We start from the raw sequence: 23,052 nt of genomic DNA, 5'->3' as shown, positions 1-23,052 counted from the left end.
CCACCAAATGTAATGAGACCTCCTGCTTAGCTGGGGCTCTTATTTCCAAAGCTTGTGCCTGCAGCACTCCTATATTTTATAAGCCACATTAACTCACCTCTTGCACCAGGAGGTTGGGTCAGTGGCACACTGTCTAATAATGGAACATATTTGTTAATACTAATAGACATTTGTAAAACTACCACATGCCTTTAGCCTTCAAGTCAAAGCACAGGATGCTTGCTAGGGTTGTGAAACGTATGATGTAAAACTTGGGATGTTTTGGTTACAACATATCTCATTTATTTTTACTGTCATCACCCTCCCTGGTATATAATACCTGCTGCATGCAGAGTGAAATATTGCAGATGTTTTCAAAATAATACTGGGCTGGTGGAGAAACCAAAAGGTCTCTTGTGCGTAAGGTCTGGTTATTTTCACTTCAAAACAACTAGGCAACAAAGTTTCTGTGTGCTTGTATTTTAAAAGGCCTGGATTCCTATGCACTGACTCATACTTGCGCTGCCCACCCAAAAACTTACCTCTAAGAACTTGGAGAGAGACTCCAGCCATTTTAATACCCTCAGGATTCAAGAATGAAGAGTAAAAAGATAAAACTAGTTATAACTATTCATTAGTTTTTTGTACTTCACATAATTTGTGCAATGGCTTCAGGGGTCTAATTGAATCACTTTTCCCACCTTGTCTTAATTTTAATTATGCAGCAATCTTTTTTACCAACCTGTGCAAAGGAGCCATATGAAAATGTGACATATGACAATATACATTTACCTAAGCTCTAGGACTATTCTGACCTACAGGCAATTAGCTACTGCCTCCAGCACTCAAACGACCAATTAAAGAGTTAACAAAATGCCCTCCAAATCACCTACATGTTCAGGTTTTTGGACTGCCATGAACATTATACTTCAACTGATATAATTTTTGACTGACTGATTTACTAAGTCTGCATTGGCTAAAATTCTAGAGCCATGCCTGTAAAACTGAAGAATCAGATTTTATGAGGTGCTTTCATTGTCATTAAAGACGATCCCACCTTAGCCCTTTCCCTAACAAGACAATCTTGCAGCAGTCATTACAGAATGTGATCCCAGCTTGTCATCAGGGAAAAAATGGCTTGCTAGGTCAATGAGGACTGCACTAAGTTCATCTCAGGGATGTAAGACATCACTCTCAATGGCTACCAGCCAAGAACAAAAAAATTCAAGAGCCGCAAAGGATTGACTTTTTCAAGACATGGTCCCTAAGTTTTACAGGTAACCAATTTCAGAAATCCAGAGAGATTAAATCAGTAGTCACAAATGGTCACCTTTACATCTGTTCATGATTTGCAATGTAGTAGTGAGCATTTCACTGCAGACAACAGATCATTTACAGCCGGAAGTGCACAACAGGACTAGACCCTAAGCCAGAAAATTTCAAAGAAAATTGTATTCAAATACGTTCTTGCATGGGAATAAGAGTCCTAGGACACTGCTAATTATACCAACTAAGGGAGAAGTGAAGGGTGCTAATCTGTCCAGGAAATCCCAAGTTCCAGTCCTGCCGCCAGCAGTAACTCAAGTTGTGGTTTTGTAATCTCCTTTCCTCCCTTCCTCAGCTGGCAATGGGGGATAACAATTTCCCCTGACATATATTATACATGGTACCTGAAGGACTGACATTCTTAAAGTGCTCTGAAAATGAGTGAATTGTCTGGGTGACCCGCAGAGTTACACTGGGTATTCTACCATAATTTAGGAAAGTTCTGCTTCTGCTTTCTATGAGCAATGTGGTTTCATGATGGTATCTTACAGATACAGACTGCTTTGCAAATCCACCATTGCCTTCACACAAGAAAAGCATGACTCTATGATGCAAAATGCCAATTTGTAAAATTGCTATAGACCTAAGACTTTTATGCAGACTCTCAGCTAAACTGCTGCTGTTTCTCTGAAGCTGATGGACATGATCTGTCCAACGGTCTGAATGCCTGGCAGAAACTTTTCTGAGATTGAACAGAAAGAGAAGAATATTACTGGTCTTCCTTCTCTGACTACAAAGACACAAATACTGCCCAGATTTACACAGGTGAAGTCCATCTGGCTTTGCAGACCCAGAAAATGCTTCACTTCTGATTATGAAAGCATACCCAAAAAGCATCGCAATCTTCTGGATGCCATCAGAAGCTGAAGATAGAGCTAAAGAATCCAGAGCAGAATTTCCCTTCCACCCTCTGAATTTTCATTACTAAGACAAGGCCCAAAGGGCATGTTGACCAAACAGCTTCACTACACACACGGGGTAAGGTGAAGTGAACGTCATCATGGAGATAAATGAATCAGACAGTCCAGTGACTTAAGGCTACTTGTATTCTTGCCTACCATTTTGGAAACCAATGTCTGGCAGCAGCAACCTCAGTTCTCCTGTTTTTCGAGTCAGTGGCTGCAAGGACCATCATGGAGGTGACACTCTTGGCCTTCAAGGGGTTAGAGAAATCAATATTGCCAGCACAAAGGACACTTAATGACAGATTCAAAAAAGTGGTGTTTTATCAGTGGAGGAAACAAAAAGGGGGAAAACAGGTAGCTGTAAATGGCCAGGTAGGCAAAAAATAAGTCCATACAAAAAAAAAATCACAAAAAAACACCCACAATAAAAATAAAACAGTGCTTTATTTTCTTGTCTCTATTTGCTGTGCAGTCCACTCAAAGAGAGTGAAAAAGCAACTATTGGATGCTCAGGGCTTCTTTGCTTTGAAAAATATCGAGTCAAATTTAACAATGAGCAGGGATTCCATAAGGTTGTTTATGTATGGCATACATGCAAATGCATATGATTATGTAGAAGTGTGTCTGTGTGTAGTGTAGCATTAACACCAATTCTTACAGCCTTATGAAATGATATCTTATAAAGAAAGAGAGAAAGAAAGGAAAAGCAAGCTAGATTTTTTTTTCTCCCTTTACAAATATGATGCAGTTTACAGAAGCATGGTCCTTTTTTAGGAAGAATTCTAAATGCATCATTCAAATATTGTTTGAGCTGAATACATGATATACATATCATGAATACATATAATCACAGCACAGTCTTTTGTGGAAGTTCTGAAAATAGCATTGGAAAAAGCTGACCATGAGTTTCCATCTAAGGATTTGCATTTGGTTAACATGTGTGAACCAATTCCATTCATCTCACCCTCAATGGGAACTATCCTGCAGCTCCTAATGGTGAAGCTGAAAAGTTTGGCCTGAATGACAGGGATCATTTATGTGAGTCTGATGGCAAGGACAGCATTTACAGCCACAAGATCAAACTGTGTACTGGGGAGCCCCATTAAGCTGAAAAATCCCTATTGGTTATGCAGTATAATAGCTACCATATTGCAAAATGCAGTCAAAAGAGTATGAGCCTCACAGCAAGTTAAGTTTTAAGTTATCTGCTGATTTTCCTAACCTTTTTCCACCAGTTCCTCTTTGGCAGGAAAGGTTAGGGTTGCCAGGAGCACTCAAAATTCCTTCTCTCCAGCTTGTCTTGCAGGATATAACTCAGTTTCTCTCGACTCTCCCATTGCAGAAGGCTGGAGGAAAAAATAAAAGAGGGAAAGGGATAAATCAAAGGAAAAAAGGGCAATTATGTGCGTGAGCTTAGCTTCAAAAAACTTTGCATCCACTCTCTGCTCAGCTGGGTGCGTGGAGCTGCTGGGAAGCGTTGCGCTGCAGGGGGGTCTGCACTGAGGGTGTCAGGAGATCAGAGGGAACATCGCTGCCCTCTGCAAAACCTGTGGGAACCAGTGAAACTGGAGGATGTGGGAAGGGTGGCAGGGAGGGCCGAGTGCTCTCCGTAGCATGTTTCCTAGGAAACCTTCGACAGCAAATATCACATTAGTCCTGCCTTGTGGCCCAGCTCATGTGATGTCAAGAACAATTTCTCACAACTCAGCTCAGAAGGTTAGCAAGACTTGGTGAAATGTTCAGTGATTCTGGCCTGACTTTCCAGCTGGGAATGAAACAAGAAATTGAGGGTGTTTGCATTTGTTTCAGAGGTTTTTGACAGATTCCTAAACAAATCTCTTTTATTTATTAAAAAAAAAAAAAAAGTACATTTGCCTTATAGCCTCACAGGTTTATGGAGACTAACCCAATTGCTATGTTCATTTTTAAGGCTCTCCTTTTAACAACAGAGATTTTCCAGAAGTGAAAATATAGAGGGAAAAAAAGAAAAAAGAAAAAAGAAAAAAAAAAAAAAAGCAATTCCATGGAAGTCTTAGGGTAGCTGGATTGCCATCTAGTTCATATGTTAATAAAAAAAGAAAAGCTCCATCATAGATTTCTGGTGTTACAAAACTTCATTTACAACTATCCTTTCTAATTTCTGTCAGCTGCAGTCTGAAAATATCCATAGCCTAGTGGATTTAAAGAAAAAAGCCATAAGCTCTGGCACCACAACTCATATATGAGATGCACCTTGGCCTCCACCAGCTCCTTGGCCCAGGGCTCAAATGCCTGAAGAGGGGTCTGAGCACAGGGATGCAGCATTTTACTTCTCAAGGCTGCACGGCTTTGGGCGGTTGAATATCTGGGGTGACTACATGGTACCATGGACCTTCCCACAACATAACTGTTGTGCACAGGTTATGTTTTTCTTCCCCAGATTTTTGCAAACTGGCCACACCACAAGGCAACTGCACAGTATTGTAGAGGAAAGGTGCCAGCTTTTCTGTCTTTTCTGCTGGCTTCACATCTGTGACTTCAGTGGAGTTTCTTTGACTTCTAATTGTTTAAGAGAAAAGAGACTAAAACTGAAAAATCTTCCTCTGGTGACACACTTCATCTCATACTTAGTGAAATATAAAGACCTTTTTAATAGAAAGTAATATATTTAAACAAATTAAAAATAGCCCCACTAATTTCTTTTTAATCATAAGCTAACTTAGGTGTGTGACCTCTTTATTTCTTTTTGCTGTTTCTCATCTTCAGTGATTTGAGCCCTCACATCTAGGTTTTTTTTCTTCCTTTTTTTTTTCCTTCCCAGGGAAATGGGAGATGAATACAAAAAGAACAAGACAGCTTGAGGTACCTGAGAAACACCAGCATAGAAATAGGTCCATCATTTTCTTTCATCCCATTTTAGATACAGGAGGTCTGATGGATCAGCTTTTCCTTCAGGAAAGCTAGGATTAAAGAGGTCAGGTCAGCCGTGTGAGAACACCTTTAAGAACAGTGTGGGAACACAAGATTTCCTTATTAGCACGTTAATGTACAGAATCTGAAGCTCATTTAAACAAGACGGGGACAGGTGACACCCCCCCATCCCAAGTCCACTATGTCCTTAGAGCTGTTAGATCCACCAAGTGACAAATCTCCAAAGCCGCGTGTTACTGGAAATCTCATAAAACAGAACAAGTACAACATTAGGATTTACTAACCACTGTAAAGATTTCTCTTAAGATTCAAAAGCAGGGGTTTTGCAGAGGAAAAGCATGACAGCAAAGGCTCCAGCTGAGGTTACAGAAGGTGAAGATATACCGGACTGTTCAGCAGAAATGCATGTCCCCTTGACCCACAAACATCTTTGCATGCAAGGAGCCATTGTTATTCAGGGACATGACACTCGGCCCGCGCCACCAGGCCCTCTGTGCAGGTGTCTGCCACCCCTCTCAAGCCCAGCCCGCAATTGCTCAGTGTTTCCTGCAAATTTCTTAAGAACCAGATCTTTTTTTTTTTTTTCCCAGAAAATCCCCACCACCGATAAAAACAACAGTCACAACTCCCTGCATTTGTTACCCTCTCCGCCCACCTAAGGCCTCCCTCGTTTGGGGGATACCTGCTGGCTTTCACAAAGCAGCTTCTTCGTGCTCCCTGGGACAGGATCCATCCTCCTGGGCTCTGCAGGCAGCAGGTGCTGCTTTTTCCTCCTGCTTGGTGCTGGGACTCTTCATTTCCACAGCCTTTTGCCACCAGCGTTGTGCTGCTGACCTGTGCCATGCTCCTTCCCCAGCTCGCCTGAGCTTTCCTCTCAGCCCCCGCATGGCTGCCTGTCTCTCGTATTTCCATAGCCTCTGGGAGCATACAGAAAGGGGCACAGAAATGGTATTTATCGTACTGGCTGGTCAGTGCTGGCACCGATTCAGGCAGGAGGCAGTTACCAGCACCTGGTGCAGGTGTCCAGGCATCAGCCGCGGGGCTCTGTCAGGAAAGGCCCTGGCTGCTTCCAGAAGGTTCTAGAGGGTTCCGGCGGCCCCCCCACAGGGCGCAGCCTGGCCCCTCAGTTCCACTTCTGGTCAGGAATGGGTCTGCATTAATTTAAATAAGTAAGTAAATAAGTATTTTAATAATAATGGTTTTTCTAATCACATGAAAAATATTTCTCTACTCTAGCTGTAAAATAATCTTTCCTGGTTGACAAAAACATCCTGCTTTTTTGAATAATCTTTGAAAGACTAGTCTACCCACCCTCTCACACATGTACTGTACATATGTCACATTTCTGAGACATGTAAATGTTATATAGCACTGACTGAAGGGATGAAAGGGTTGAACGCACCCACATAACGCTGCAGCATCGCTGGAGCAGTCAAAGGGAGAAGGCTCTTCTTACATCAAAGTTGTCAGGTAAGGTTGTTTTCTCCATACAGGCATTCTTTTTTCAAAGTTAATAATATCCCAGAGCAGTAAACAGATCTTGTAACACTTACAGCAATTGCTTCTCATACATTAAGGACCTGAACAAATGAAGATTTAAACTCTGGTTATGTATAAATAGCCATATCATGTTTACCAGTGACACTAGAATAAATATGCCCTCTTTCTTCTGAACTCTTTACAATAAAAATTAATTTCTCATCCACAAGAGCTATGGATGAAACCTCCAGCAGTATGTTTTACCACACTTCCACCTGCTAAATGCCTGTGATGGAGATGTCAAGAGCCGAACTAATAGAAACTCCCTGCACAAGCCTCTCTGCCACCAGGTAAGCAGTAAGCCACCTGGCGAGCTGGGTGGGAAGGCGAGCACAGTTCTCCCACCCTCCACCTCCAGCCTCTCTAAAAGAGTGCATTGGTCTTGTCTGGAGCAAGCTGAAGTCTTGTTCAGCCCTAAGATGCTTGGCAGAGCTGATGTCTGGAGGCACTTTGCCACTGCTGACTATGTTCTCTTCAGTGTCTCTGCACCAGCACTGTAGCACCTTCCACCATTATCTATCGCTGAAAATATACACAGACCTAAATAATATCTCAGTATCTTATAGATATAAGTGATCTGGAAAGAAATATCTGTTCTTATCATGAGGAAAGATCTATAACTCACTCTCAGTCTTTCATCACTAGGAGGAAATATACTGCAACTTACGCCAATACATTATCTGTTCTTATTTTCCTCTGTATGTGTATTTATCTCTCTGGGTCACTCTTTATCCATCCAGCCACCCGTGCTCACCCAAGCGCACAGTTCATGCGTGGCCAAAGCTAGCCCTCTGGTTTGGGTGGGAGTCTCTGTTCTTCCCTGACCTGCAGCTCATATGAATAAGAGCACAGCTGGTTTTCATACTCTAAACTACATTTTCCCTGCCTGCAGCTGAAATCCCATACAATGTCATGTCATTTTGTCAGCCATCATGATGGGACACCGAGTGGTTAAAATCAGCATGGCATAAGTCTCAGTACTGTAAATCTCAACAGGAGGGGCCTGAGCCAAGGCTGGAGCTGAGCTTTCCCCCAAGCCCATACATGTTTCAGCCCGGAGTTTTAGGTCAGGAATATTTTGAATTCCAGGTTGTTAAAGTTACCAGCTTATGCACCCATCTCCCCTCTGGCTCCCACAGAGGAACCTCTGTGCTCTAAAATGAAGGCTGCTTCTAGCCCTTGCCTCAATGATTTTCAGTCTAATGTCGCGATTAAGATTCACAGCTACATTTCTTGCTTCCCAGTCCACAACAGCAGTTAACCCTATCCCTGTGTATTTCCTCCACAGCACACTGCAATTCTTTCCCAAAACACTGAGATCCTTCTGGTATACGCACACACGCCTGGTGAAACCCAAACGACTAGGATTGCAGCAAGATCAAATTTCGGCATTGATAGTCATTCATTCACTCATTCATTCATGGAAAAAGATACAAGGACTCCATCCTGCCCAAGTACGAAAGCTATGGTTTTTTTCTGAGGAGTGTTGCATGCAACAGTCAGCAACTGGCTGCCCTGTTTGGGACACGGGTGCTTTGTAGAAGATTCCCGTTACATCAGCTCACACATCAGCTTGCAAGAAAGCTTCCAAGTGGGAAAGCATATGATTTTTCATGTGGCACTGCGATACTACTACTAATAAAAAGAGTAAGCATTTTCTATTAGAGCCTGGAAAGAGTTTGCCAAAAGTCAGGGTTTTATATAAAAATAGCTGCATGTCCACATCAGTTAGTTTCTCTCGGAAACTTTAAAAAAAATTAAATATATTTTTTGATGGCTTTACCCTGCACTGCCCAGGCACATTAAGCCACAGTAAACTACATTCTTATGGTTGTCATAACATTTCGCTCTGTGTTGCTTGCAACGTGAATAATCTATTAAGATATATAAGGTGCAAAACGCTGCCTTTATGTCTCCGAGTTCCCACAGTCTGCTGTAACAACCCAGTGGAATTACTGCTGGAGCAGTGCAGGAGCGGTTCCCTGCCACTCCTGCAGCTGACCAGAGGGTCTGGGCCAGTGACTCCGGGCAGGCTTGGCCACAGCCATCAGGGCTGCGGGGATCTGCCTTCCTCCCACTGTTCTCCCCCTCCTCCTCCCCTATCCCAGCCTGTCATCAATCTTACTAAAATGACAGCAGACAGATGTTAGCCTTTGCAAAGATCAAATGAAATCTATGGCTTTAGGGCTGTTCACCAAGGAGCGGAGTAGTCTACACCAGACACGGGCACCAGCAGTCACCTCCTCTGCATCAACAAGCCTCGAATCAGTTTGGCAGCCATCACAGTCATCTCTCCACAGGCAACCCGAGTCCTGAAATAGATTTTGACAAACTTTAACGTTTTAGCCTCTCCATAGAGTTGTTTGCTTGTTTGTTTTTATAGCAAAATTGCTCATTCGGAACTTCTTTGGGTGAGAGTTTTGCATGTGTTGGGGGTGAGGTTGGGAGGGGCTTGTATTTGCAGCCACACGAACAAGCAGCTCAGGAGTGCACAGGAGTGGGGGTTAATTTGGGTTTAGTATACTTGGCCCCTACAAGTTCAGTACTCTGAATGCTGCTAGCAAAGGGGAAAAAAAAAAAGATTACTCCATGGCATAAATATGCTGTATGTGCCCTTGTCTCATGCAATTTCTTTACATCGATGTGCAGGAATATTTATCCCCAGTAGAAATGTTTAACTAATCTGGTAAATGTCAAGCCATATGGTGTACATTGTAAGGATTTCATCAGGCCTTTTTAACTCTTTGTGAAAGTCTCTCCCTCTCTCGCTCTCTTTCTCAGTGCTTTTTCCTTTTTTTTTTTTCTTCCCATCGCTGACCCCAAAAGAACCTATGAGGCAGGAGATAGCGTGCATGGTGTTATTAACATTAGTGAGATCAGGAAGGTGATGTTCACGGCTTATAATAACAAGCAATATTAGCCAGAAGTGCAACTTGTGAGGCACCTTTATGCTGGGCAAAGAGACGCTGAATGCAATTTTTATCAGCAGTGACCTGCAGAAGATCACCAATACTTTTTTTTTTATAACAAACCATCCACCCCAACAATGTACAAAATTCCCAGGGGCTACCTCATCTCTTATCACTTCCTTTGAATAATCAAATCTTCACAATAAATAAACTGCAGCTCTCCAGCACTTTCAACTAAAGGAAATGTTTTTGTACTGTAACTATCTAGTGTATCTTCCAGAAAGATAGAGCGCAATTTACAATAAGCAATATCAAAAAAGAATAAACCGTTATGCTCGTGCCAATCCTTATTCATGGATTTATAACAAGACATATCTGTTTTCTTCCTATAAATCTTGACTCTATTTTTAGGGTTTGCAAATAATGACTCCAGTCTTTGGCTGCCTGCCACTTCTGGGAAAAACTAGAATAGTCACAGTGCAAGACTACAATATTAAAAAAAGGGGGGGGGGGGGGGGGGGGGGGCGGAGAGGAATCTTGCTGAACTCCAGATATTCCCTACCAGGAGAGACCATTCAAGATCAGTGGTAAGTGATGCAAATACACAGAACGTATCAGAGAAAATGGCAGGAGGCTGGAAACTTGGCTTTACTTCTGCACCTATTCTGGAATCCTTTTTACCTAAAACAAATAGTGATGGCCTAAGCAAGCCCTTTGCTGCATCTTTGGCAGCGCTTGCACCAAGCAAGCTGTGAGCAAGCCTGGCCATCTCTGCTGGGCACCACTGCTGTCTTTTTGTCTTACAGGCCACTGGACCTGCTTTTAGCTGCTGTTGATGGAGACAGCCTCTGAGGGTAAAGGATTGTAGAACACTTCTTACTACAGAATAGTACAGGAATAAAAACTAAAAAATAAAACCAGGAAAAAACTACCACCTCTGTAGGTGGTAGCTGTAGCCTCTGGACATTTTAGAGCAGTGGAAGGCTAGGGAGGGGGAGCTGCAGGTCAAGGAAAGGATAAGATCTGGGTGGCTGGGAATGGGGAGGGAGAAAGAGGAATGTAGTGAAGGAGGTAGAAAAGGAAAAGCAGGGAAATGACAGCATTCAGATAAATTTAGGGCTGAATGCAAACTTCTGGGGGAGGGGAGGCGTTTCCTGCCCCCAAACCTCTGAACTCTCTGAGATTCTCCTGTATTGCAAGTGATTTACCTGTAAAAGAGAACTGGAGAAAAGAAAAAAAAAAAAAAAAGAAAAAGGAGAGAAAAAAAAAAAAGAGGGAGAAAATTGAAATAAACAGTTCTCTGCTGTTTAAACAATCTTTCCATCCTAGTCCCCCAGGGTCAAATGTTCAGGCACAAGGACACAAACAAAAAAAAAGAAAGAAAGAAAGGAAAATCACTTTAAAAAGGGGATCTTTACACAAATGCATTAGCCCTAGTTTTCATCAATATAACATCAGTATATCAACTGTTAACACAAAGTGACTTCCTCAGATACCTGCAGTTCCTTAACTCCAAAATATTTATTGGTGCATTATACTTAACATTTCATCATTATTAAGGACATTCGCAAGCAGTAGTACAGCAGCTACTAGTGTAGTTATCTGAGCTTTGTTATGTGCAGGCATTTTGGGAAAAAGAGTGAGAGAGAGAGAGACAAGGCTAAGTTGTAAACACACTGAAAAAAGGAACAAGAAGACAAACATTAATAATTAATCAGAAGCACTAGTCCAAGACTTTTACTGTGAAAGCTATGAGATGAATGTATCTATTAGCCATGTATATTAAAAAAAAAAATCTCACACTAATGTGTTTCTAATAACAGCATTATCTGGCTGTATAGACAGCTTACGTCTGGGCAGCCTCTCAATATTCAGGAAGTTGTTGACAAAGACTTCAGCAATAGCCTGTGTGATTTTGTGTTATTTCCTTTAATTGAACCAATAAGACCTGCACTCCTGACCTTTACTCAGAAGGCTAATTTGAGATTAGGGTAGTCTAAAAGTAAGAAATAGCAAGTGTATTTTTAAAGCACAGAAACATTTCTATAGGAATAGAAGATTAAGATGAATTTCAGTACTCGGATCCTTTCAGCCCCCAAGCCACTCTGCTCTTAAAGAGATTTTTGAAAGGACTTTGGTGGGACAATATAGTATCTTAGTTTTCAGAAAACGTTAATTCACTCAGCTTTGTCTTTGTGCTGAGTGTTTTAGGGCTTGTAATAAAGATGAAACCCATGACCCTGAGTCCTTGGTGTCTTTACCATCACCCACTAGGACATTCAGAAGTCCCTTAGGAAAACTTACACAAGAGCATAAAATATGCCATTTCAGATAATGATTCTTTGTGTTTCTTATATATTCTGGTCTAGTACTGAAGGTTTCAATACTCGAGCTATGTGTAAAAGCCAGGGAATGAATGAGACTGGCTCCTCAGTGGAAGAAGGAAATCCCAAGTGATTTGGGAGAAGATAGGAGAACAAATGTTTTGATTACAGCTGTGAACATTATACCAATATAGTAGAGAGATCCTGCTGCACAACTCTGTGCCAAAATACAGAGGAATGACTAAGGCCCAATGAAAAATGGGACGAAACAGAGCAGAGGGGGGCAGAATGGGTGTTGGTTTTAATATGTGTGGATTTACTCCATGTGTTCTTAGGCAGAATAATAAACAAATAGTGAGGCTGTCTGAGGGGCTGACCATGACCCAGGATCCAGTGTCTAGTCCTGCTTGTGCTCCTGCCTCTCTGTATAGCTCTGTGGCTGCAGGGGTGCCTCGGTGTGCTGTGCCTTCAGCCTCACCAGGCTACATGTGAGCCAGCCTTGATTTAATAGAAAACCAAGAAAAGTTGATACAGTTTTCTTCCCATGTTTTCCTTTCCCCATGCACTCTGTGAGACTCCAGCTTATGTTTTCTGACACAGGGGCTGGAGGTGCGTAGGTGCTCTTTTCACTGGAAGCAAGAGGCAGGAAAGAGTTGCTGTGCTGAATGAGGCTGCCTACCCTGTAGAGAGGGGGCAGGATGAAAAGAAGGAGCTGGAGACCAGTTAACTTAACGATACTGCCCTTTTGCAGTGCGGTACACAGAAAACTCATATTCAAACTCAAATTATTATTTTCCCCTCAACTGCAATGTTCACATAGGGCTGATCGTGATGTCCTATACAAGGACATCCACGAAGTCAGGAGGAATACTTCAAGCAGTGTGGCTGCAGGTAAAAGATCCAACAGTCACTGCTGCAGTGTGAATGGATTTAAAGGCTGTTCCCTCTATTTACACATGTAGATATTGTAATGCTGCTATGCAAACAGTCCTCTGTGGACTTTTGCTTGTGGATTTTATTATAACACGTTCCTGACTATGAATGGCACCTTTCCTCTGCAATTTCTGCTGTTGTGCCCTTTGTGTTTTATTTTCAGACTCTCTTCTGGTTTTGTTACTTTTCTTGCTGGCACAATTTAAAAAGTAGGAAATTAACTTTTTCTTCTCTTCTCTAAGTGATGCTCATGGCATGTGAGCTGCAGTTGAGTTGTATTCCCTGAACTTTGCAGCCACTGGAAACACGAACAGTATGTCAACTTGTTCCTGCCTTTGCAAGAGAATTCAAGGTCAAGCTGACCAGTGAACTCTCGTATTTAAACAGAGTAAGTCAATGCTCATCTACAGCACTGAAACTGCCTCTAGGAAAGATGTTAACCCTGTGCTGGGCCTCCAGACAGTGCAGGCCATGTCATGGCTTTTAAAGCAGCTCTCTGTTGCTGTCAATAAGAGCTGGACATACTGCATATGTCTACCGGGCCTAAACAAGTGTCCCTTCTTTGGATGTGTGCCGTGCACAGGAGGCCCTCAAGGGGTTAATACATGCCATTCCCGAGTTCAGTGAAGGGACAGGGAGAGCCGAACAGCGGGAATTTCAGGATGTTAATAGCCTCTTCTCTTCCGATTGGCCCAGAACGAATGCAGGGTACAGTAAATTGTCCTTGTCAGCTTAGCTCACATGATGATATGCTTTATTTCTAGACATGCCTTGAATCTGTCCCTTGAATTTATGTTCAGAAAATAAACACTTCCAGACGGCAATAAAGCATTCAGTTGTAGCTGGCTGTTGCACAGTCTCAAGCCAACCAAAGCCATTCGCCTCAGAGTTTCTGGAGCTTGCAAAGCTTCAGCTCCCTGTCGTGCTTCCTTCGGCTCCTGCTCACATTAACAAGTGCCCCCCCCACTCCACCTAGGACTTGAAGGGATGCCCCAACTTACTTCGGAAAGCTCCAGAGAGTTTCATTTGGCTTCCATGCAGGCACCATCCTGATAGATGATGTCAGGCCACCTCGCGCATGCAGACATCCCGTCTTTCACAGCAGGCAACACTGAATCAGAGAAAATAAAAGAAAAAAAATTCAATGGCAGCAAGTTACAAAATAAAGATATCAATGATTCAGGATATGAATTTCCTACCATAAAAAAAAAAAAAACCTAAATTAAACAGCTGTTACATTTTTGTCTGATGTGGCTAAGGAAACAACTGGTGGCTGGCTGATTTACTGATTAGGAAGGTTGTACGCAATAATCTCCAGGTGTTACTGATAAATGCCCAAATAGAGCTGCAGTGTTTGTTTGCAACCAGTAATTTTTACGGCTATTCTCTCTCTCCACCCCAGCTCCCCTCAATAACACCAGTTTATAACTGCATAGTTACAGTATAGGGGAGTTTGGCAAAAATCAATGGTAAATGCGCATAGGAGACAACAAAAGAGCAATACAAATAGAAAAGGCCTTGTTACAGCTTTAGTTTATTAGAGGTGTGTGGATATTAAGATGTGTTTTTCAACCCAGAGGCACTAGAGGAAGAAGTACGGAGTTATATCTACCACATTTAGGGTTGGGCAGCCAGCACCCAACTATTACACCTAGAAAATGCCTGAAGAGCCCTGTGCGTAGGCAGTTTTCATTTTGCTCACATTTGCTGTCACTGAAGTCTCGCTTAAGAGCAGCATTGCCCTGGGCCTGTGTATAGGGCTATGGTAACCCCCTCGCAGTGTTTGCTGGAGGTCTCCTTAGTTTCTTCCAGCCTTAGCTGTAGCCCTTGATGAAACTGTAGCAACTCACAGCTTTGGTTCAGGAGATGCCCCTTCTGCTCCTGGGGTGTCCCTGGAGCCTGGGGCTGATACTATTGCTATGCACTCAACAGTCCTGGTCCAGCTTTCTTCAGAAGATGGATGGTGATGTTTTCCTTCAGAACAGATCAGCTTCAGGGCAAGAAGGAACCCGCACAGGGCCATACGTAGCTTCTCTGTGGTCCAAATGAGTTTGATGGTGAAATTTTTTAATAAGAAGTCTGGAGAATGCCGGGGGTACCGTTCTATTGCAGATTATATACTCATTAGGAGATAAGGATGCAAAAATTAGGAATCGTCCAGGTATCAGGTGGAGCTGGAGTGAATTCCCATGCACCCCTTTTTGGTGACAACAGCTGCCCATTACAGTGCAAAAGTGGCCAACAAAGGGGTGGCTGCAGAGGTGGTGGTCTCCTATCCCGCAGGCGGGGAGCTGGGGGACCCCAACAGACCTAACGTGGGGGACAGGCACAGAGCCTGGGGGCAGGGGCACTCACAAGGCCCACACTGGAAAGCTGTGTGGGTGTGCCCAGGGGAAAATGCTGACCAGGGGAATTAAATCCCTGCTAAATTCCATTTCTTTCCTTTCCCCACCCAGCACCAGGCCAGACGCCTCCCAGGCAGCGGGGATACTTTCTCATTGCTGGTTCAGCAAGGGTGTTCAAAAGCTTTTACAATTTCACAGGAAGCCAAAGGGCAATTATGCTTAACACCTCCCAGCCCCCCTTTCCTTTTCTCTGGCTATCTTGCTTTCTTCTGTTTCTCATTCACTCTCATTCCCATCCTTCCTTTCCTCTTCTCTTCCCTTGATCCCATTCAGGGACTCCAAAAGACTAATTCAGCACAGCACTGGCAGAGATAAGTTAAAACAATGAGCAGATTTGCAATTAGGGAGAGTCTGAAGCATGGGGAATTGCGCATGCTTTACAATCATCCCTTGCCGGGCAATAGGGACTTTATCTTCGGTAGATACAGCTCCTTCCTTAGCTGCCATGGCCCCACCCTCGAGCATCAAGTGAAATTCCACATTCGCACTACGGTGCTGCAAGATTTCAAACATATCCCATTGAAAAAAAAAAAAAAGTTAAAAATGTATGGTGTACTTTGGCCAGGGCTGATTATCAATGGTGTACATGCCTTTAAAATCCTTTGTTAATGAGGTATCCTTATTACCATAATCAAACACACTTAGAAACTTGTCACAGATAAGAAAAATTCTTTACATTCTTTGCTCTGCACTTTCCTTTGGCATCTCTTCCCCATCCCCCTCAGTGACTGCTTAGCTTCTGAAGGTTAGGGACCAGTAGCGCTGGAAATTAAAGTCCTCTGTTTACCCACACAAGCAAAGAAACAGTCAAAGCTTCCTTACTTTGCTGCAGAAATGACCTGAACGGTGACCTGAGGAGACCACCCTCCTGAGAGAGGAGAGGTCACCGAGCCTCCACGCAGGATCTGCTCTGGGTGTCCTCTGCAGACAGCGCGAGGGAGAGATTGCAAATCATCCAAACTGTGCCAAATTATGTGTGAAGGTTTTGTAATGCAGACTACTGTCCACCAGGGATTAAATTAAGAACATCAAACCCAACACAGAAAAAAATGCATTTTATACTTAAATTTGACTTGTAGTGTTTTATTTAATGCATTTTATCAACTTTTATGTCCCAAAACATCTCACCACCGGAAAATACTTAAATAAATTGAGCAATTTATGGAGAGGGCCATACAAATTTAGCATGAAAGACTCTCGCTTTTAATTTGTTCATACAGAACACGGACTCAGACAGTCACTCAGGCAGCCATCCCATTCATTCCAGATACCACCCTGTGTTTCTCCCCGTGTTTACAGAACACCTGTCTAAATGGCATGAAAACTTGACTTAAATGTGAGTGGTCTGACATGAATCAAGTGATTCATAATTAGAGCAAAGGTAGAAATATACTCAGCTCAGACAGGGGAGTTCGCACATCACCACATGTCAGCATCCTCTGCTGCTTATCCCAGGACTGGATTATTTCATCTGAAACTACAAGATACAATGGGATTTTTAGAAATCTGACTCCTTGTTACAAAAATATACATCTTATTATTTGTTGGGTGATTTTTTTATTTTTTTTTTACTTTACATATGAACAAAACTTCTGTTTTACTGTAGCCTTTAAAATGAAGAATTTCTTAATTTTAGATTTAAGAATATTTCTGGGTAGTAACTTTAAAAACGAGACCAGGGTAGGGAAAAAAAAAAAAAAGACAAAAGTCTCTTATGGAAGGGTATGAGAACCACTCATTTTTAAATACATGCTGTTTGCCTGGTACTCTTTGATGGCTCCATCAGGGCTATGATAATATATCAACCACATTCTTAGGGCTTGGTTAACCCTTATGCTACTGGAGCTGCACTGTAGGAAGCATATTTAGTCAGAAAAGGTTATTTATTGCCTTTTTTAAAGCATCCCAATGAGGAAAAGACCCTACAACCTTGGACTCTGTATTGCCTGGTCTAGTTTCATACATGAAGCTCGCTAAATTCTTTTGCTTTGGTGATGTTACCAAGAGCTTTTCAATTCTTTTGAGCTGCTGTGGAAGGAAAAGGGAAATTTCTTCCCCTGGGTACCGGCATTAAGACTGTGTGAGATTTGTGCATTCCCAACAGCTCATTGCCAATGAAAGCCTCCTCTGAAACCATTCTTCTCCAGAGCCTGAGGGCAGTGAGCAAATACTGAATATATCCTCAAGCTACTCGTGAGAGTAATGTATGTATTACCACTACCTTACAGATGGGAAACTGAGGCAGAGAGATTGAATTTTTTGCTTATGGCCACATTAAGAACCTGAAGTAAGACAAATTATGAGGTACTGAGGACTACTCTGGCTCCTTTACTGCAAAACGACACTGGCTTCTGTGCAGTTCCTTCCTCTGAGGAAAACAAGTAAACAAACAAACCATGCAAAAAAAAACAAAACCACAAGAACAAACAAAACAACATCTTGGACTGGTAAATATAAAGACTGCATAAAGTGAAAAGCTGAGGAAAAATCACGCTTCTGGATATACGAAAATTTGATTACTGAACTCACCAGAATGCTAGTAACAGAAGCCTAAATGTGTAAAGTAAACAGAATATATTCAGAGAGTAGACTATTGCCCATGTATATGTAAATATATATATAATTTATATTAAACAATAACATTCCAATTCTCCAACTAGTAGTGTTCGGTTAAACTTATCCACCAAATATGGGTATTCATTAGCACTCTCGTTTCAGTGGCTGAGTATCAATAAATGTGTGAAGAACAGTCACTGAAAATGTATCTGTTACTTTAGAAAGTGAAACAACATCTTCTAAAACACGATATTATGTCATTATAGCTCTTGATACTCGTATCATCCTCTGTATTGATCTACTGTGACTGCTTGTGACCTTGTAAGACAGTAAAATCCTATAATTTTGTATAGTGGGGGACTCGATCCTATTCTGGAGCCCTGATCCAAAGCCCACAGATGTGCACAGCCGCCTCTGCATTTGCTGCAGCCTGGTTTGGACTGGGCTTCGCATGAACAGCCAAAACACTCCTGCAAGGATATGTGGATTGGGCCTTATAATCCAACAAGTACTTGGCTGCAGTACTCCCTATTAAAAAGTCAGCTTTCGCCAGGAGTTGCCACACAATTATAGTGATGACAGTAGCGTCTTCGAAATTATAGGGATGACTGTAGTATCTCTGACAAGACAGTGTGGGAACTGCAGGTTAATGGTATCTCTTAATGGTGATGGCTGTAATGTAGGTTAATGGGATCATCTTTTCTTTTCCCTGGGAGAATTGGTGAATTCTTCCATTCATTGACATTATTTTTAGTAGCAAATGAAGGATTTGATTCAGACCCGGAGATGTTTTCACCAGGAGGTTTGTTTTTAGTGAAGATCCTGTTCCACTAACTGAAACCAAGATCGGTGTGACCTCTTTGAGGAGCTGTGAGAAAGGCTCACCGTACGCAGCGACGCCGGCCTGCCCCAGCGTGTTCGGTGCTGCCTGTGTTTTGGAGAGCCCATCTCACGCCACCGCGTGCCCCGGCTGTGCTCTCGGTGGCAAACACTCTGACGCAGCCCATCCAGCTGAGCCAAAATCCTTTATGCCCTGAAATCCGCCATGCGGGACATCAGGGTTTTTGCAACGCGCTTTTCGGCTTACTGGTGAAGTTTGTCACTGATCTGAAGGCAGATCTTCCCAGCTGCATCCCCGACCCCACTTATCCCCTCGCTAACCCCTCCGTCCTGCCCTTCAAGCCTTGCTGGCAAGGATGCTGGAGGGCACAGGCTGTTTGTCTGCACAAAAACCAAACTTTGCTGAGTTATCAGAACAAGGCATGCCTGGCTGTCAGCTTATCAGCCAGAGGAGGAAAAAAAAAAAAAAAACAAAGGCGGAAGAGCACACAGCACACAACTCTGCCTTCATTTCTTACACACCCCGCCGAGGCCTGAGCTGGGCAGTGGAAAGGGGCAGGGGACAGACAGCTCTGCAGCAGCATCGCCCCGCTCCCATCTCCTAGACCACCAGTGCTGCTCCTGGGCAGTTCTGCGAGGCGGTGCAGCTGGCACCGAGGCAGGAAGAGCCCTTCAAAGGGGATCCCCTCTGCCCTTTCCTCCTGCCCAACTTTGCTTTTTCTTTCTGCTTCCCCGCCGTAACCCGCAGCTTGGCCGGGGTGCTGGGGCTGCAGCGCCAAGGACTGTGGGCAGTGGTCTGCCCAGCGGCGGGTGGCCACGAGGTGGCTGGGGTGGCTGGTAATTGCCCGCCGGCCCCGTCTCCCACTCACCGAGTGCCGACGTGACCCGCGTGAGAGAGCGAGCGCGCCGGGTCAGGGCTCACGGGGGCCAAGTTCAAGGGCACAGGCTGGTACAGACGTATAAACAAGGGAATGGTATGTAAGCAATAAAGACATAAAGGTTAGGATCAGGGCTAGCAGTACAATAAACAGCTGTGATAACCCAGTTTGTTTATAGATAAAGAATTTACTGTAAAATCCTCAACGTGAAGGATACATTTTTTAACACTTTAAGGGATGTATATTTTTAGATCCCCTTTTATTTTTTGTTCCGTGTACTCAGCGAATGTCTCCTAATATCCTTTTTCTTTTCCTTTCTTTTAAATCAAGCCTGGAAAACGCACACTCATCACATTAGTTAGAAATCTCCCCCTTCAGAAATCCCTCCAAATAAGCCAGCACTATTCCACAGGAGTTTAAAACTATTGCTGCAACAAATTCAGAGCGGCAGATAGCCTGGTCCTTAGTGCTTAATGCTTCCTATTAAAACAGCCACGTTTCAAGCAAGGAACATCCCTTTACATCCCATTTTTCCTAATTTAGTTTTAATAAAAGTAAGTAGGGTAAGTACAATTTCATTAGAGCTCTTGTAAATTTTGCGCAGTGCATGTTTTGCCAACTTTACTTTTAAAACTATATTTCAGAGCGTAGCCAAGCATTTTGCGAAATTACTACAGTGCTTCTTAACTGTCCTGCGAGGCTGCCATCAGAAGTACAATATATTGTACTGTAACTATTGATCCAAATGGCTACATTTCTAAAGCAGAAAATGATTGTGTAGTGAAAGCAGTGCAGAGGTGCAGTAAAATGCCCTCAAGTATATAAAGACATAAAGATTAAAGTCACCCTGCAGATTCCCTTTAACTCCTCCAAATCCACTGTGTAATGTGTTCTTTTAAGATAAATCACAAACTTTGTACAAATTAACATGACAGGTGCCAGTGTTCATAAGTAAGATTGCTCCTCACCATCAAGAGGCTCAGGGAACGTTTACTTTGCTTTAAATACATGCAAAAGCTGTTAATTAAATTCCCAGATGTCAAAAGATATCTGATTATCTAAAAGGCAAAATAACACCCCAAAATTTGTCAGTCAGAATAGGATAAGAAATAGAGACTTCAGTACAGAGGATGCCCCAGAGTGTCAGTACCAACCATTTTCAGTTCTGCGCTTAGTCTTCAGTAAAGTTTAGATGATCTTAAAAAGAAAATACATGGGTGGACTCTGCCATAGACTCTTTCTCCTCCACAGCACCAAAATGCCTCTTCTAAACTTCAGAATACACTTCTCAACAGCGTAGTTATTAGTAGCACATATGTTACACGGGACTTAAAAAAAAAGCACATGACTGCAGGAAAAATGTATTTGCCCTTGCATTGCTTTCACGTTCATACTTGGGATACTTTTTGGTACCAGTCATCTTCAGCACCTTTAACCTTCCCCAGATGACTCCAAAAAATAGCATATGCCTTGGAGGTGTGGTGCAGGGCTCCCAGCACACCTGAACAGCACAACCAAATGCTGACCACGGGCAGTGCTCTTCAAATCTTTAGCCTAATCAGTAACTAATGACAATATACCAATAAACTATATCATTGTATGTCCGCTCTGAGTCAGATTCTTCTCTGGCCTGTTTCTGCTTCCACTGTGTTCAGCAGATGATCGCTCATGGTGAGATACTTCCCCCAGTCAAGCTGATGGCCAAATTCTCCAGGATTATAAGGGAACTGGTAGATCTTAAACAGATTAATCTTTGAAGAAAGAAACCTCTTAGTCTCTGGCTCCTGGCTGTTCCTGTACACAAATAAGATATTTTGCGTATGTGTGTATGTATACTTCAGGAGCTCTGTCACTAAAATAATCAGTTGATCAAAACATCCTTATAAGTCAAATTCTGGCCCTCTCTAGCTCTGGTCAGAAGACAGATGGATGAAAAGGCATTGCTGATGCAAACCCCTATTACGCCTGGGGCCTTTCCCCTGCGCAATTATCCTGCCTGGATTATTCCTTCAGGACTGTGACTGATTTACACACTACAGGAGTGTATCTCATCTGGGAAACGAGTGCAGATTTTTAATTATTCTCTGCACCATGGTACCACTCGTAGGGTTTCAGCTGGAGCTGCTGTGCTCGGTGCTGCACATTGCAGGAGAGGACAGTGCCCACCCAAATTGCTTCCCATCTACCTCACATGTTGGACAGAGAGAAGGAACACAAAGCAACAGTAAAAAAAAAAAAAAAGCAGTTGTTGTAACACCTCACCTGCCTCGCCATCTCCAAGGGCTTGGAGGTGTCACTGCCCAAAAGGAGTCCAAAGGAGGATGCTTAGCATGGGTCTTGTGGGGAGCTGTACAGTAGAAGCCTGATGCCGCTGGCCATAACTATTGTCTGAAAACATAAATAAAAGGACAGCATTTTAGGAAGGGCTCCGACAAGGAGGACAAGACTTTTATGTGGAATGTGATAGGAAGAAATCAGTGAGGGAGGCAGCAGGAGAGGACACGGAGGCTCCAACAGATTCAGAGCCCCGGGAGCCCAGGGCTGGGCTGGGGAGGGGGCACCCGGCTGCCTGCCGGGGTGGAAGGAAATGGGGCAATGCGAAAGCACGATGCAGGCCACCCGCCTCTGAACACCCTTTGACACCGAAACAAAACCATCCGTTAGACATACGGCAAGTGGCAGCAACGAGGGCTCAGTCTCATGATCCATCAAGGAAAAGAAAAACCTGCAAGGTTAACCACAATTCATTTCCAAAGGCCCCAATCTCTACCGACGCAGCTGATCTGCGGAGAGAACTGTTTGAAGCGGGGTAGCGAGCCTGTGTCTTTCCCACCTGGGCCACCTGCGCCACAACATCTCCAGACTGAGTGGGGACTAGCACAGAGGATGCAGACAGGTTGGACAAGATGCCTCTAGGTCCAGGCTTTGGCGGCTGCTTTCATCCTGCACATCTATCTGAGAAACACGCTGCTGGAGGGGACCCTGGCTGGCCACCGGAGGCATCATTAGAGCCGTGAGCTGGCCTTCAAACTACTGGTTTTACACTTAGAAGAAATGAAGATCTGTACTGTGAGAGGGATGGATATAAAAGGACAAATACCCACTTCTGGTCTGCTCACACAGGTAACGTGCGGAGGGCTGACATGCGTATTGGGGGGCTTGGAGCATGTTTCCCTTTTGAAATTGGCGGTCCCACCTGTCCCTTGACAATTGTCTGCAGAATTCAGATTTACGAGGTTCCTCACCCAGCCAATAAAACCAGGAGGGAAATAAAGAGATGTCCATAAATGACATATTTTCATGCTTTGTGCAACCTGTCCCTGCAAAGCACTTTTGAGCAGCTAAGCAATTTACATCTAATAGCAAAGTGTTTTTTAATCAGTCAGATCAATTTGTGAAGAATTGGTACATTAGGTATAGCCATATAGCAGAGATCCTTATAGCAAAGGTTTATAAGTAATTGCTCCCTGACCCACTGAACACTGTATTACTATAGAAGTTTGTATTCTATTAAGAGTTAATAAGTGACCAAAATCTAGACTAATACA

At 43.2% G+C, this 23,052-nt stretch overlaps 1 protein-coding gene across 1 annotated transcript in view; it reads right to left on the bottom strand.

Moving 5' to 3' along the window:
* The window catches only part of LOC308193341 (uncharacterized protein), a 90,294-nt gene that overhangs the window by 45,533 nt on the left and 21,709 nt on the right, over positions 1 to 23,052 (bottom strand). The window contains exons 5-10 of the mRNA XM_080587942.1: positions 21,767 to 21,892; positions 16,053 to 16,707; positions 13,827 to 13,936; positions 5,803 to 8,971; positions 5,056 to 5,149; positions 3,433 to 3,556 (exon numbers count right to left, since the gene is read on the bottom strand). Coding sequence (XP_080444068.1) covers positions 21,886 to 21,892 — 7 coding nt within the window. The 3' untranslated portion in view covers positions 3,433 to 3,556; positions 5,056 to 5,149; positions 5,803 to 8,971; ... (1 more) ...; positions 16,053 to 16,707; positions 21,767 to 21,885. The remainder of the gene's footprint in view (positions 1 to 3,432; positions 3,557 to 5,055; positions 5,150 to 5,802; positions 8,972 to 13,826; positions 13,937 to 16,052; positions 16,708 to 21,766; positions 21,893 to 23,052) is intronic.

Source organism: Anser brachyrhynchus (genome assembly GCF_964034855.1).
Source record: "Anser brachyrhynchus genome assembly, chromosome: 3".
In the NCBI taxonomy this organism is placed as follows: domain Eukaryota; kingdom Metazoa; phylum Chordata; class Aves; order Anseriformes; family Anatidae; genus Anser; species Anser brachyrhynchus.
This window is presented reverse-complemented; position numbering and strand designations above follow the sequence as displayed.